This window comes from Orycteropus afer, unplaced genomic scaffold (assembly GCF_000298275.1).
Source record: "Orycteropus afer afer isolate SDZICR_OR568_19922 unplaced genomic scaffold, OryAfe1.0 scaffold00271, whole genome shotgun sequence".
Taxonomy (NCBI): Eukaryota; Metazoa; Chordata; class Mammalia; order Tubulidentata; family Orycteropodidae; genus Orycteropus; species Orycteropus afer.
This window is the reverse complement of record NW_006921858.1, coordinates 200,161-217,474: the sequence shown is the minus strand read 5'-3', so window position 1 is coordinate 217,474 and position 17,314 is coordinate 200,161. Positions and strand designations below refer to the sequence as shown.

The following is a 17,314-nucleotide window of genomic DNA, read 5'->3' as shown; positions in this document are numbered from 1 at the left end:
GGCCAGGAGCAGGAGGCAGAGCTGGACCCCAAGGTTGAGGGGCTTTCACCCAGCCCCTAGAGCCTGGCACTTTGAACTTGGACTTAAAGCCTCCAAATTTTAAGAATAAACTCCTGTTTGTTAAGGCCATCCCATTTGTAGTATATGCTTGTCAGAGCAGCACTAGAGAACCAAAACAATTACATTGATTGTTTTTCTGATGTTGAACTATTTTTACATACCTGGTATAAATCCACTTCTTCATGGTGTATTATTTTTTTGATATGGTGTTGGATTCTGTTGGCTAGTGTTTTAAACTGGGTTCTCTAGAGAAACAAAACCAGTAAAGCTTATATGTAGAGAGAGAAAGAGAAATGTATCTAAGGAAAATGGCTCACATACTTATAGAAGCTGGCAAGTCCAAAGTTCTTGGATCATACGTCAAGCTGGAGTCTTTTCCGGACTCTCGCAGCTGCAGGGGCTGAGGAGCTCAAGGTTGGGAGGCAGTATACTGGCTGTTGACTCCAACAAGTGATGAATCCAAGATCTCCAGGCCAAATGCTGGATTGTTCGCTCATGGACAGTTGTAGACAGCACAACAGAATTCTGATCCGCAGAAGAGTGTCTCTTTTCCCAGGATGTCCATAAATATACCGGAGGCAGGCCACACCCCTAGGGAAACTCCCTTTCAACAGATTGGCTGCTCAGAACATATTCATCTGATCCCATCATGGGAATAACCATATCACAACTGCTTAAACCACACAGAATTGTGGTCCAGCCAAGTTGACACACAACTCCAACTATCACAGCTAGGATTTTGTTGAAGATTTTTGCATCTGTATTCATGAGGGATATTGGTCTGTATTTCTTTTTAGTGAGGTGTTTACCTGGTTTTGGCATCAGGTTATGCTTGCTTCATGGAATGAAGTTGGCAGTATTCCATCATTTTCTATGTTCTGAAATAGTTTGAGTAGTAGAGGTGTCAGCTCTTCTCTGAAACATTTGATAAAATTCTCCAGTGAAGCCATCAGGACCAGGACTTTTTTTGTGGGATTTTTTTTTTTTAATGACCTTGTCAATCTCTTCTTTTGTTATGGTTCTGTTCAAGTATTCTCTCTCAGAGTGGGTTAGGTTAGATGAGTCTTGTGTTTATAGAAATTTGTCCATGTCTTTATAGGTTTCCTAATTTGTTGGAGTAAATTCTTCATAATATTCTGTTACTATCTTTTTTATTGCAGTTGGTTCTGTTGCGATGTTGCCCATTTCATTTATTATTTGTGTTATATTATATACATCTTCTCTTTCTTTTCTTTTGTTAAATTTGCCAGTGGTTTGTTGATGTTGTTCATCTTTTTGAAAAACTAACTTCTTTTCTTGTTGATTTTCTCTACTTTTGTTTTCTGTTTCATTTATTTCTGTTCTGATCTTTATTATTTCCTTTCTTCCAGAGACTGTAGCTTTCTTTTGTTACTCTTTTTCTAATTATTGGAGTTGTTAAGGTGTTGATTTTTATTCTTTCTTCTTTTTGATGTGTGCATTTATTGCTATGAATTTGATCTCTGTGTACTGCTTTCACTGTGTCCCAAAGGTTTTGGTAAGTGTGTTTTGATTCTCATTTGTTACCAGGAATTAATTTTTATTTCACGTTCATTTCTTCTGTTACTCAGTAGTTCTTGAGCAGTATATTATTCAGTTTCTATGTAATTTTTTTTTTCCCTTGGTCTTCCTATTAATGATTTCTAATTTTATAGCATTGTGATCTGAGAAGATGCTTTGTAGTATTACAATGTTTTTAAATTTATTGAGGCTTGTTTTGTGGCCTAACATATGGTCTGTTCTGGAAAATGATCCATGTGTACTGGAGAAGAATGTGTATTGTGCTTTTGTTGTGTGGAGTGCTCTGTGTATGGCTGTGAGGTTGAGTTGTTTGTGTTTTTGAGATCTTCTGTATCTTTGCTGATGTTTTTTTCGAGTTGTCCTACCCTTAATGGAAAGTGTTGTTATCAGAAGGGACCATTCCCTGGAGAAGGATATCATGCTTAGTAAAGTGGAGGGTCAGCGAAAGAGGGGAAGGCCCTCAATGAGATGGATTGACACAGTGCCTACAACAATGGCTCATGTATAGCAAGGGTTGTGAGGCTGGCACAGAACCGGGCAGTGTTTATTCTCTTGTGCATAGGGTCGCTATGAGTCAGAGCTGACTCGATGGAACTTAACAACAATATTGTAGAATTGTCTCTTTCTCCTTTTAATTCAGTTAAATGTTTGCTTTATGTATTTTGGAGCTTTTTCATTGGGTGCATAGATGTTTATTGTGGTAATGTCCTCTTAGTTGATTGACTCTTAATGTCATATAATGCCCTCCTTTGTCCTTTCCCTGGTTTTCACCTTGGTCTGTTTTATCAAAATAATATTGCCACTCGTACTCATTTTTGATTGCCATTGGCTTGATATTTTTTCCATCCCTTGATTTTTAATTTATTTTTATTTTTGTGTGTAAGGTGGGTCTCTTGTAGATGGTCTTATTTTCTTATCCAGTCTGCCACTCTCTTTCTCTTGACTGGTGCCTTTAGTCCATTCACATTCAGCATAATTAATGATAAGTATGAATTTATTGCTGTCATTCCATTGTGGGGTTTTTTATGTGTTGTTGGTAGTTTCTTTGTTCCAGATATTCTGTGCTGCGTTTGTCTTGTTTTCTTGATTATTGTTGATTTTCTGCTTACTAAGTCCTTGTGATTTTCTTATTTTTTATTTTGGTTTGAAGACTTGCTAATATTCTCTGTGGTTACTCTGTAGCAAATTTTTATCTGCCTAACTTTAGAACAGTTTGTTCTATATATACATAATCCTGACTTCCTATCCATTTGGAAGTTTTGTAATTATAACATTTATTCCCTCTGTTTGCTTTGTTGTTCGTGTTATTTATGGATTGACTCTTCTATTTCTCTGTTTGTATTTTAGTAAGCTTATTTTAGTTTTGAGAGTTCTTTTTCTGCATTGGTTTCTAGGTGGTGGGGTCAAGTGTCTTGATTTTAGTTTGTCATTTTCCACTGTTGGTTTTCTCTTGGACAGACTCCCTTTAGCATTTCTTGTAGAGTTGTTCTGGTTTTCACAAATTCCCTTAATTTCCATTTGTCTGGGAGTGTTTTAATTATAGTCATATGTTTGAGGGACAGTTTGACTGGATATGTAATTCTTGGTTTGCAATTCTTTTGCTTCAAGGTTTTGTATGTGCCATCTCATTGCCGCCTTGCTTGTGTGGTTTCTGCTGAGAAATCAGAGTGTAGTCTTATTGGTTGCCCTTTGTAGGTAACATTTCATTTTTCCCAAACTGCTCTCAAGATTCTTTCTTTGTCCTTGGTTTTGGAAAGTTTGATTATGATATGTTTTGGTGACTTTGTCTTAGTGTCTGTCCTTTATGGGTGTCATTGAGCTTGTTTGACAGATATCTTTTCATCTGTCATGATATATAGTAAGTTTTCTGTTAGCAAATCTTAGACAGTTTTCTTGGTGAGGTCCCCCCCTCCTCTTTGTTCTCAGATTTCAATCAGGCATATGTTATTTCTTTTCATATCATCCCTTATAACTCTTAAGTTTTCTTTATTTCTCTTCATTCTTTGTTCAGATATTTTATCATACAAGCTTGGTGTCAAGGGATTTGTCTTCTAGTTGGGAAATTTCTTTGGGCAGTTTGAGTCTGCTCTTTTGTGTCTGAGTTGAAGTTGTCTTTTGTCTCTGAGACATTTTGAAGTTGTCTTTATTTGTTTATGTGCTGATTTGTTTCACCCTGGTTTTGTTTTACTGTACCTGAAAGTGTCAGGCAGGTGTGCTTCTTTGGTTGTTAGGTTGGCTATACTGGGTCACTCCACAGCTTTCTCTATGTTGGTAGAATAATTGGTACAAGTGTGGGTACAGGTCCCTGTCATGAGGAGGAGCTGCAGTTGGTATTAGCAGATATTGTCCCATCTGTCATTGGTCCTGTGGTGTAGGAGCTGTTGGTGGTACCCATCTGTTGGGTGAGATGGTTGGTTTTGTAGGTGTGGCTAACTAGTGGAGTTAATGTGTTCTTCTCATTGGGTGAAGGGGAAAAAAGGGGGAAAGAAGAAATGGAAAAGATAAAAAGATAGACTAAAATAGAAGATAGTAAGTTGTTGTTGTTGTTGTTATGTGCTGTCGAGTCAGCCCTGACTCATAGCGACCCCTCCTTGGGTTTCCGAGGCAGTATCACTACGGAAGTAGGATTGCCCAACCTTCCTTCCGAGGAGTGGCTGGTGGGTTTGAACCGCCAGCCTTCTGGTTAGCAGTCAAGTGCCTTAGCCACTATGCTACCAGAGCTCCCAAGATAGTAAGTAGAGAAGGGAAAAAGAATATAAGAAATAGAGAAAAAAACGGAGGGTAAAGGGGGTGAAAGTTTGGTTAAAATGAAGGAAGAAGAGAAAATGAACAAATAGAAAGGAAAAAGAATTGGGGAAAAGGAAAGTAGAAAAATAAAGGGAGGAGAAGGTAATTGAGGAGATACTTTTCTATTTATGGTCAGCCAGTAACCCTGGTGGTGACAAGCAATTGTGGCAGAATCTGATCATCCACTAGAGTGTACACCGACATACGTGAAACGAGTTTGGTGGAAGAAGTCACCACCAGGAGAGAAGCTTTTGGTGCTTGTCTTTTGTGCTTCATGTGAGATAGATCAGCCAGTGATACAGGCATGGGAAAAGGACAGCTGCAGCCCCTGGATCTGTTTGGAGTGGTTTGCTAAGGATGGCTTTTGATCATCAGTGAAAGCCCTATGGCTCAAACCCACTAGTCTCCCTGCAAAGCAAAGGGCAGACCTCCTCTATAAAGATCCACAAGCCCCAGAATCCCAGGAGATAGTTCCACTTCATGCCAAAAAGGGTTGCTAAGAGTTCGAATAAACCCCAGAGCACTGGGTCCAGTTTTGGAGTTTGGTTTATTCCAAGAGAATTCTTCCCTTTCCATTACTCCCTCCCAACTCTGTCAGGGTCTGACATGTTTCCCTGTACAGTTTTCTTCCATGACGCTTTGGCTCACACTGAAATCTTCCCAACCTGTCTACTGTGTGTCGTTAATGCCTGTGGGTTCCATGAAGTTCATTCTTTGTGTTTGTAATTGCATCTCTTCTGGCCACGTGGCTTTTCTTTCTCGCCCCTCACTGACCTCACTCCCTTTCCTCTCTTCATTCAATCTAATACTTTATCTTCTCATTAGATACTCATAATTCCAGGATCATTATTTGTATCTGTTTCACTGAGTTTCTCTAAATCTCTGTTGAAGAGGGTTCAGGTGGAGTCTGTTAATAGGACACCATCTCATCTCTACCCAGAAATATCCAACTTTTATTAATGTTTTTATTCATCTGCTTAGACATTAACTTTATAGCTTATATCAAACTTCCTCACAAAAAAGAGTGACTTCTTTCTTTCTTCTGGGGGTCAAAGAGGAATCAAATCATACAACATCAAATGCAAAATTGTACTTAACATTTCATGTTTATATTAAACAGATGAAAACTGCATTCAACATGATAGTATATTCATGCTTGTTGTTATTGTTATTTGCCATCGAGTCAGACCCGACTCATAGCGCCCCCTCCTTGGGTTTCCAAGGCAGTATCACTATGGAAGTAGATTGTCCCATCTTCCTTCCGAGGAGTGGCTGATGGGTTTGAACCGCCAGCCTTCTGGTTAGCAGTCAAGTGCATTAAGCACTACGCTACCAGAGCTCCTATATTCATGCTTACTTCATGTTAATGTTTGAATTGACTTCATGTAGATTGAACCCAAAAACAGATGGACTGTTTTCAGCTTTTGACATTACAGGGCCCCCGAGCACTGCTAGTGTTTGGGAAGCATGAGTATGGAATTTGCTTGTGGTAAAATATATTCTAAATATGTTCAGATAATGGGTGTGTAAGACAAATGAAAACTACATGCCAGCAAAAGAATGCTTGGGAATTTGCTATTTTATTTACCTTTTCATTTGAAAATTAACATTAGTAGATAATAATCACATATATCAAAAAAACTGAACTCACTGCTGTTGAGTTGGATCTGACTCAAAGAGACCCCTCCTTGGGTTTCTGAGGCAGTATCACCATGGAAGTAGATTGTCCAATCTTCCTTCCAAGGTGTGGCTAGTGGGTATGGACTGCCAGCCTTCTGGTTAGCAGTCAAATGCCTTAGACACTATGCCACCAAAACTCCTATTTTATTTGTATGTATGTATGTATGTGTATATGTGTATATATATGTGTATATATATATATATGCATATATATGTGTTTATATATATATGTGTATATATATGTATATATATATGTGTGTGTGTATATAGATAGATCGATATAGACATATATGTATACACACACACACACACCAGAACATTACTTAATGCATAGGAAACATTATGTGTAAGTTGTAGCTTTTGTTACCAAGAACATTACAGGTGCTTAATAAATATTCTTCAAACGCAAAAAAACAAAAACAACAATACATGTACTATATATTCTTCCTCAGTGTTGTAGTAGTTCATGCATGGATCCAGTAAAATATTATGATATGGGCACTGTTTTATAGTTTTTGACCATAATCTGATTTTGGTGCTTCCTGTTACTTTATTCAGATTGTACACTTTTCAAATTTAGGATGATTGAGATAATAATTTTGCTCTCTTTGCATAATATGCAATTTTTTCTTTCCTAGTTTTGTAGGAAATTGTGAGATTGATTTGGAGATCAAAAGATATTTTTGTAGAGCTGGTGTGAAAAGCATACAGGTAAGTTTTTTTTTTTTTTTTTTAACTCATAATCTTCTAAAGTTCTATAAGCTACATTCAAAAAGAAAAATTACCAAGTTTTTATTAGCTAAGACTTTCTTTGAAATATATTTTTCTTTGTAAATCATACTTGAAAGACACCTGAAAATCAAATGTTTGAAAGTCACTAAGATTATAATACACATTCCTTCATCAGGTAAATGGCTCTGTATAATTGTTTTCTATTAAATATTTTGATTCACTGTTTGAATTTAGATTCATGGTACAATGCGAGTGATCTTGGAACCACTGATTGGAGATATGCCCTTAGTTGGAGCTTTGTCGATTTTCTTTCTTCGGAAACCAGTAAGTCAGTAATTATTTTATTCTTACCTTCCCATTCACTGATAAGAATATGTATAAACAGAGAGGAATATATAAAGAGGAGAGATACATTTCTATCTTTATCTCATTTTTTTCACTTTTTGATGCATGAACCCTATGAGTTTTTTCATACCTATTTATGCCTTAATTAAGGGCTTCATCTCTTTTGATATACAACCTTTTTTCTGATTATAAAAATAATATGTTTTGGTTATAGAAAATTTAAAAATAGACTTTTTTATTACCGAATATTATTTATAGGTATTATTTAGTATTTATCACTCTATAAATAAATATAAAACATTTCCCTTTACTGAAAAGGAACTGAGATTTTAAAAGGCTCATTTTTCCCTGTGACAAAACTAAATATTGGAACCTACATACAGACTCAAAGTAGTCTAATACTGGAGTTTATGTTCTTACACACTTTGTGGTAATGATTTACCTATAAACCTCCCTCTTACATTTTGATACATTTCTTTAAATATTCGTGACGTGTGTTTAATGAACTACACATACAGGTTTTTTGTTTGTTTGTTTGTTTGTTTTTTATTGTGATTTGGGTGAAAGTTTACAGAGAAAATTCACTTTCCATACAGCAGTTCACATACACGTTGTCTGATGACATTGACAGTTTACCCCAGTGCAACAGCTCCGCTCCCACTTCCTTCTGATAGTTACCTCTTCCCTGTGTCCATCCCTCTATGCACTCCTGCCCCCTGAACTGCCTGCCTGTGCATAAACAGCCCTTCTTTCTCCCATGATTGTTCTGTCCAAGGTATGTATCTACCTCAGGTACATGTTCAACTCAATGCCTGTCTTTTATTTGGCTGGAAGCCACAGGTATGGGGTCAATTCCAGACCTGAAGGGCAGCTAGGGGCCATAGTCTCAGTGGTTCCACCAAGCTCCATCAGACCAGCAAACCTGGTCTCCCTTTTTTTTTTTTTCCAAATGATTCAGAGTTTTGTTCCATGTTGTTCTCCCTCTCTATCCAGGATCTCCTACATAGATCGCCCTCTGAGTGGTTGACAGCGGTAGCTGGGCACAATCTAGTTCTTCTGGTCTTATAGTTGAATAGGCTGAGGATCACATGGTGAACTACACATACAGTTTTGTATACTTTTTCTTTAAATGTCACAAAGTGGTTTTTTTTGTAAGGTTTTTTTTTTGTGTGTGTGTGTGATTTGGGTGAAATTTTACAAAGCAGATTCCTTTTACATTCAATAGTTCATACACATTTTGTTTTGTGACACTGGTTACATTCCCTGCAGTGTAACAGCTCTCCTCCTGCTGCCTACCTGTGTTCTTCTTGCCTATGCATTTCTGCCTCCCTACCTTATTCCCTGTGCAAATACTATCTTTCTGATCTCCCATCGTTGATTGTTGTAAGGAGTACATCTCCCTGGTGTAGATGTTCAGCTTATAGGCCTGTCTTTTGTTTGGCTGAGAGTTAAGCCATGGGAGTGAGTTCAATTCCAGGCCCAAAGGGTGACTTTGGGCCATAGTCTTGGGATTTCAGCAGACTATATCAGATCAGTAAACTTGGTCATTTTTTGATAATGACATTTGTTCCACATTCTTCTCCCACACTCTATAGGATCTCCAATTTTGATCCCTTTTTGAGTGGTTGGTATTGGTAGCCAGGCACCATCTAATGCTTCTGGCCTCAGGGTCATATAGACTGAGGTTCTCATGGTGCATTAGTCCTTTGGACTATTGCCATGTGTCTTTGATTCTTTTCATTCTACTTTGCTCAGCATGAGGAGGGACCAATAGTTGCCTCTTATATGGCTGTTCACAAGGTTTTAAGATCTCAGTGACTACTCACCAAAGTAAGATGTAGAATAACATTTTTGGATACCATATTGTGCCAATTGAGCTTAATGTCCCTTGTGACCATGGCCCACAGGTCCAGCATCTGAATAATATTCTAACACTTGGATAAACCATGATAAATGTAACCATTTTATTGTTAAATAATTTCATATTTAGCGTAAGAAGTCAATACTTACTGCTTATTATGGCCAGAACAAAGACACAAATGTCATTATTACTAGATTGACTCATTACTCCTTAGGTAGGCTTTTGCAGTGCTCTGCTGGCTTTCCTGCCTCTACTCTATCTTCATTTTACATTACAACTAAAGATGCAAACTGAATTCATTGCCCAATTTAAAATCACTAGGGGTAGTCACTCCCTTGCAAACAAATCATCCTAATCTAGACTGGGTCTTTCTTTCCAGTCTCATTTCTCAGCACTGCGCTTGATGAACATCCTGAGTTCCAACCATGGGGAACTAAGTATAATTCTAGGAATAGTGTGTGGTGGGTTCAGTTGGTGTGTCAACTTGGCTGCGCCTGGTTGAGTGGCTGGGCAGCTGGATGTAGTATTCCCCGTGATAAGCCTGGTAATCAACTCCATGGTGCAGTCTACTGTGAGCAGCTGAGTAGCTGCCTTAGGGAATGTGGTCTGCTTCCTGTATATAAGCAGAAGACTTGGGGAATGGTCTCTGGCTTATGGCACCTTGAACCCTACATGTAGCTGTGTCGTTGTTCAGCAGCCTGCTCTGCTCTGCCAACCTGGGGACTTAAAATGAACTTGAATTAATGGCCTGCTGTGTGGTTTGGTAACACCAGGACTGTGCCTTTTTATTTGCCAACCTTGGGCTTGGCAGCCTCAGCAGCCAGCGGCTGTCTAAGTGAAGAAAAGCCTCTAGCTTCAATGGACCAGGAGCTGGAGGCAGAGCTGAAACCCAAGTGTGAGGGGCTTTCACCCAGCTCCTAGAGCCTGGCACTTTGAACTTGGACTTAAAGCCTCCAAACCAAAGAGAATAAACTCTTGTTTGTTAAGACCATCCTGTCAGAGCAGCACTTGGTAACCAGAACATAGTACCAACCACCTTTCATTACTTCCTATATCTTTTCCTTCCCCTTTTGTTTCCATTATGTCTGGCAAATCTCTGCCCTTCCTTAAAAACTAAGATTGCCCATCCCTACTTAACATAAGATCCTCCTTGTTTCCATGCTCCCATTACAATACTGGTCATGTTGCATCATCATTATTGTAACTCTTTGAAAGCAAGGACCATATTATCTGTATAAGTGTTTAATAAATGTTTGATGAATGAGTTAATCTGTTTCTAAAATATCTATTCAAGATAGGCTGTTTTTTTGTACCTCTTGATATATCCTTTATGGATGTTCCATTAACATTATGTATGTATAATTTAAAATAAGAATATTAATATGTATAACTTGATTCAGATAACTTAATAAAAATTATTGTAGTTGGATTTTTAAAATATGGGTTTATCTAGACCCAGCTAAGTTTACTACCAAAAAACTATAAAAAAACAGGAATAATTGTGTCATCATCTTTCTGTTACTTCTAAAATTATCACTTTCATTTACTTATTATTGCTTCAATTATAGGCTTATTTGGAATTCATTTTAAATTTCCAAAACATGGTAAAATTGAAAAGCTATTAGGGAAACTGCATTAACTTATAGTTCATCAAAATTTTGGGAAATTAAGAATCCCATAAATGTTTAAAATTTGTAGGGGATTTTTCATGTACCAGTTGTTTAAAAGTCATTATTTTAAGAAACTGTCCTTATTAATGACTATTTTTCAACAAACTAATATTTAGCAGACTTCTAGATATTTTTAATTTACTTATCTTTAACAAGGGATGTTATTTAAAATTTTAAAGAGAAGACAGATTTTCCTTCAGTTCAGCATGTAACAAAATTCAAATCTTTATCTCTTCCTCAGAGCTTACTAATACTCTTACTTAGTTTGTATTTTCCATCAATGTATTTAATTTTAAAATGTCATACGTAAAATAACGTCAACTTCCAGATGAAATATTAGTGCTCAAAAGAGAAGGATGAAGCTGAAAAATTCAAAATCACTCATTTCCTTATATGGTGATTAAAGTCATCAAACATATGGTTAAGAGAGAAGGGAATTTTTTCAGTTACTTTCAACTGGAAAATATGAGAACAGAATTCACTGCTAGTTGCCAAACAATCCTTCCTCACCCTAGTGAAAATATAGCCAGAGGAGATTTTCTTCTTTTTTTACTGTCCAGATGATTTAGAAGTATAGTCCTAGAGACTCTTTTGAAAACTTTATAGATTTTTCTGCCTGTTGATTTGTTTAGAGTAGTTTTGGTGATATGTTACTTGGCTTTTTTTTTTTTTTTTAATCTACAGATTTCTTAAATGATTAATTTTTTGAAGCAATCAGAGGTAGATTAGCATCATAATTGAGTTATAGTCTTAGGTATGTCCAGTTTTCTATTCCTGGTTCTGTCTCTTCTTACTGTATGCTTTGAACAATTAATTTAATTTCTCCAAGCCTCAGTTTCCTCATCTGTAAAATGGAAGTAATAGTAATACTTACTTCATGAGATTAAATGTGAAGATTATAGGTCAAACAATGTAAAACAATACAGTGCCTGGTATAAAGTAAATCTCAGATTAAAAGAAATTAAAAAAAAAAAAAATTTTATATGTAGGTTTGGCATTCTGGTGAGTCCAGACACCAGAAGTAGATTATTGGTAAGGAAAAATGCTTAGATTAATGTTCTGATAAGAACCAGACTAAGCAGTGTTTCCCATTGGATGTATCCCAGGGAATCATAGCCAATTATTTGCTCTAATTTGATAATTGTTGGTTATGCCTCTGGCATACATTCTTAGGGTTTCAGAATCTTTAGGGTTTTTTTTTTTTTTTTAATTTATCCCAAGGGTCCAGATTAAACTGGAGTGAATCCAGGAAGTCTTTTCCAACACTATTCCAAGAGATGTTCCCAGGCTTACTCTGAATTTGTTTATCTTAAGGCAGTCTTTCTAGCTAGATGAGGAGATGCTTCTTGAATCTGAAACTACAGATTGAGTTTCTTCACCTGAAATAAGGAAATAATGCCTACCTTTCAGAGTTTTTGTGAGAAGAAATTGAATCTTGTTAGCTAGGACACCAGCAATTCAGCTACTTTATGCAAAGGAAAAAAAAGGAAGAACTTATTTTAAAATAAGAATTCTATATGTTGGTATTATATGGGACTGCAGCTGAGTCTCAGGGACAAAATGGAACCAGGAATTTGAAAGCCATTCTGACTGCTTCACCAGTACCCATCTCTTTGCCTTTATCTCATTTTTCTCTTTCCCTTGGAGAATTCTACATGCTAAAAAGCATAGCTATCCCAAATATATATAGCTGCCTAGAAAGACACTGAGTCTCCTGTCTTCCCTTCCTCCGTCCCTTCTCTGTTGCAGTTTGATCAGATGCCTACACCTGGACCTAGCCAGTAGGTTTTTTGTTTGTTTGTTTTAAGTTTGCAGTGTTTGAACAGGACTTCCCGAAGCCCATTCCTATAATCTTGCATATATGGTAACAGTGAGGTAGAGAAAGACAGGACTGGGCAGACAAATTAACAGGAGTCCACTGACTGTAAAGGTTCCCAAACTATACATCAAACTTACCTGGGAGTTTAAGGGGAATATATCCTGCTTGGTTTTCTCTGAACTTGGATCTGTGGTTTGATGTCTTTCATTACTTGCTCAATCCCTATAGTAGGTAGACAGTTGGTACTTGTAACTAGATCTAGCTTGCTAACCTAGTGCTGGGGTAGAGAAGCAGTTCTGTTATCCTGGGCCATTCTTAGTCTAAAGCAGGCCCCAAGTCCCTGGATCTTGAGGGTGGGCCTTTCTCAGTTGGCCCTACCCCCACTCCTCAATGATAGTCAAACTCTGTGTTGTATCTTTGGTAGATCTTGTGCAGATCTTTAGAGTTTGCACTTCCTTCCCCAACAATACCAGTCTGGGCCTGGGACTGTTTCTAACACTCGATGGCGTCAAAAAATCTGTTGATGTTGAGTTGATTCTGACTCATAGAGACCATATAGGATAGAGTAGAACTGCCCTACATGGTTTCCAAGGCTGTATATCTTTATGGAAGCAGAGTGCCACATCTTTCTCCTGCAGAGCAGCTAGTGGATTCCAGCTGCTAGACTTTCCATTAGCAGCCAAGGCTTTAACTGTTGTGTGCCAGGAGGGCTCTGCACCAAGGGGTAGAGGTTTGTTTTCTTTTTTTTTCCCTCCCAGCTGCAGTGAATCATCATCTCTGCCCTAGGAGCCATAGAGTGCTCCCCACAACCCCACCCCACAGTTTTCTAGCTGTAGCATAGAGGCCTACACCACAAAGGAAGCTTTCCCTGATTCCCAGTCCTATGAGCACACCATGAGGTCCATGGAGGGCTGCTGACCAAATAGGTGCAGACTACCCTGTGTCTGTGGATGTCAGGGATTCTGTATCCTCTCTAACATGTAATGGAGCCTGGGTGGCACAAGTGGTTTGCCGTTGGCTGCTAACCTAAAGGTTGGCAGCTAGAACCCACCCAGCCACTCCACAGCAGAACGGCCTGGCAATCTACTTCTGTAAAAACTACAGCCAAGAAAATCCTATCAAACAGTTCTGCTCTGTAAAACACAGGGTCACCATGAGTCAGAATTGACTCAACCACAATGGGTTTTGGCATGACCTTTAGCAATTGGTTAAAATTTTGGCTGAAATTGTTTTACCTGCCTCTGTGGAGGTATCATCTTCCTTCCATGCTCTGTTCCAGATAAGCCAGTGCTCAATTCTCATCTCTCCTAGGAGGTGCTCCTAAGGGAAGATTTTAGGCTAGTTGGTTGCCCTGTGGCCTTAGCTCTCTGATTTGTTCAAGAATAATACTCTTGTTTCCAATTTTCTACATTCCAAGTGGAAGTTGAAAGTCTTGGGAACTTTTAAAACAAAAGAAAAACATTTTTAAACTTTACCACAAGCCCAGTTCTACTAAATCAAAAACTGGGGAAAGGTGGGAGCCATTAGTCTGTATGTTTAACAGACTCCCTCAGATGATTCTTCTGTACTGTACAACTTAATGCACTTAGAATGCTTGACATACAGTAAGTGCTCAAATAATTACAGTTGGTGATCTATAAAATATACTACTTCCATTAGATAGATGAATTATGGAAAAATGGATGAGAAAAAGGTTTTCATGAAATTATAAACATCACATGAGATACATGGATACTTCTCTGTTGGACCTGTTGAAACTTAAAATTCTGTTATAACTTACAAACTATATTGCACATTCTGTTTCTCATAGGAAAAGCCACAGTAGGTCAAAGATGTGATTTCCTGTCTTTTGGAAATACAAGTTTCACTCTCCTGAAATAGATATCTTAGTCACCCAGATGCAGTGGTTTCATTTGTTGTGAGGCTTTGTCTTTGTATGGGGAGAAAAGCACACTATTTTATTTGCTTTTCAAAGGCTCTTTCTAAAATGCTACTTTGATCATATTCTTCCTCAAGTCTTTATCCATTGTGTCTAGTATATAGAAAAAGTTTTTTAATGACTTTTTCTCTCCCATGTGTGTGCACGCATGTGTGCGTGCACCACGTGCTTGTATACACACAGAGAGACTCACAATCCTCCTTTCTCCCTCCCTCCCTCCTTCATTCTTCCATTCTCAGAAATATGCTCTGCTTGTCCCCATCAGTGCCTTTGAACTTGGGGATCTTCATCTGAGAGGCCTTCTTCCGTGCACCCAAATCTCTTCAAAACCCAGCTGAGTCCTCTTCTTCTAGGAATCCTGTTCCTACTTCATTGACATTTTTGTTTCTCTGAAGTTCAATGGCTTTTAATTATATAGTCATCATTCTGACAAATGTATGTGTCCTCTGTCTCCTGGTTAGTTTATAATGTCTTAGATTAAAAATGCCTTGTTTTATGTTTTTGAACACTCCATAGTCAATGATGTTCTTTTGAGATTTTTCTTGGGTAAAGTAATGAAGCTGTTTTGGTGAAATGGTTCTTCAGCAAGTTGTCAAAAATATTCTCTCCTTGTTTGATTTCTGTTTGTCAGTTGTGTGTTAATGTATAGGCATAAGTATATCATCTACAACTAAAGCAGGATATAAACTGTTTCAAATATAAAAGAAGAAAATGTGCTTACTTTGTAATGCTTATATGAGATATAGAATCATTTTGAAGTTTAATCTTTGATGGTGATGAGTGGTCTTAATTGCTCTAGGGGATTTCTAGGAAGGGGAAGGCAGTGCTCAGATGATGGTTGTATTCATCATTATGATGGTATCTAATCATAGCTACTGCTTATTTAGAGCTTACTAGGCAGCCAGCAAAAGGAGCTCTCGTGGTATAGTGGTTAAGGCATTTGGCAGCTAACCAAAATACCAGTGGTTCAAACTCCCCAGCCACTCCACAGAAGGAAGATGGGGCAGTCTGCTTTTATAAAGATTTACAGACTTGGAAACCCAATGGAGAAGGGGTCACTATAAGTCAGAACGGACTCAATGGCAGTGAGTTTGAGGGTTTTTTTTTTTTTTTTAGGCAGCAGTTACTGGGCCAGATTTTATAGTTTATGTGCATTGTCTTGTTCAGTCCTCACAACCCTATATCATTGGTATTGTTCCCATATGCATGGAATATATTGTATCCCTCAAAAATATGTGTCAACTTGGCTGGACCAATGATTCTCAATGGTTTAGCAGTTATTAATGTTGTAATCTGGCAGTTATGTAATGATATATTCATTCCCCCATAATGTGATCAGATATGATCATCCAGTCATTTGTAAGGGGATTTGGGTGAGGTGCAACAACCTCGCTCAGGTCACAGCACTGATCTAGTGTAAGGGGAGTTTTCCTGGAGTGTAGCCTGCATAGAGATAAAAGGAAAAGGAAGTGAGCAGAAAAGGCAGTACCTCAGTACCACCAAGAAAGCAGAGCTGGGAGCAAAGCATGTCCTTTGGACCTGGGGTCCTTGTAATGAGAACCTCCCAGACCTTGGGAGAGTTTAATGTCAAGATGCATGGAGATCTCCAAGGGATGCTAGGACCACGGATGTTGAAAGGAGACGAAGACCTTCTTTCATAGCTAACAGAGAGAGAGAGCCTTTCCCTAAACCTGGCAACCTGAATCTGGACTTGTAGCCCCCTAAACTGTGAGAGAATAAATTTCTGTTGTTAAAACCATCCACTTTTGATATTTCTAGGAATACTAGATAATGTAGACACCATACACTGGTGAGGAAAATAAAGCTGAGATAGTATCTTTTAGATTGGAACTTTTGTTAGTGATATTTCCAGTATTGAAGTTTGTTCTTAAAAATTTCATAAATGATGCTGGATGCACAGGTGTGTTATGTTATTATCCCTCACCATCTCCCTAGCTGTTGGTGGGCATAATAGCTACTTATGGACATAAAGTAAAGTATGTGCTTTAGGAAGAGATGAATGCCCCCTGAAGAAACTTAGAACTCTATCTTAGTGAGATGAAGGGGAAAGAGGCATTCTTTGGGACCAATAAACCTAACCCACCATAAATAGGAACAATAAGTGCTATCTGTTGCCTACAGGTATTTTCTACTTTTATTACCCCCTTTTATTGCTGTTTCCCTTACCTATTCTCTGTACCTGCTATTTGGCATGTAGAAATGGGTGTCTAATCAGTATTTAATGCCAGGAGAGAGGAATTTAGGCATTCTTCTCCTGAGAAATGAACTGGGGTATCCTTGGATGTGATCTAACCCTGTGGATGGAAGCCTGACTTTAGGGAATTTAGGCTGACTATAGTGTGTGCTGTTCTACTCATCCCTGTCCTGTTTATTCTCTGAGTAATAAATGCCTGTTGCTTATGTCATTAGAAATGTCTGTTATCTGCTCCATATGTCGTTTACTAAGAATTTGTGAATATAGTGACATTACAAATGGCATGTTATTTTAAATTTTAAAAACGATATAATCTGTTCTTTTTCTAATAGTTCCTCTTGTTGTTGTTGTTGTTGTCATGTGCCGTTGAGTTGGCCCCGACTCATAGTGAGCCCTCCTTGGGTTTCCGAGGCAGTATCACTACGGAAGTAGGATTGTCCAACCTTCTTCCCGAGGAGTGGCTGTCTAGCAGCTAGTTATTCTTAATAGGAGATTTAGAAACATGGGGTATTTTTTAAAATTTATTTTTGTTGTTGAGAATATACACAGCAGAATGTGCACTAACTCAACCATCTCTATGAATATGATTCAGTGACATTTATTACATTCTTCAAGTCATGTAACCAGTCTTGTCCTCCTTTTCCTCATTGTTCCTCCTCCATTAACA

The 17,314-nt window shown here is 38.0% G+C and overlaps 1 protein-coding gene across 1 annotated transcript in view; it reads left to right on the top strand.

Moving 5' to 3' along the window:
* ESYT2 (extended synaptotagmin 2) overlaps positions 1–17,314 on the top strand; it is a 167,546-nt gene that overhangs the window by 83,438 nt on the left and 66,794 nt on the right. The window contains exons 5-6 of the mRNA XM_042782246.1: positions 6,705–6,777; positions 7,033–7,122. Coding sequence (XP_042638180.1) covers positions 6,705–6,777; positions 7,033–7,122 — 163 coding nt within the window. The remainder of the gene's footprint in view (positions 1–6,704; positions 6,778–7,032; positions 7,123–17,314) is intronic.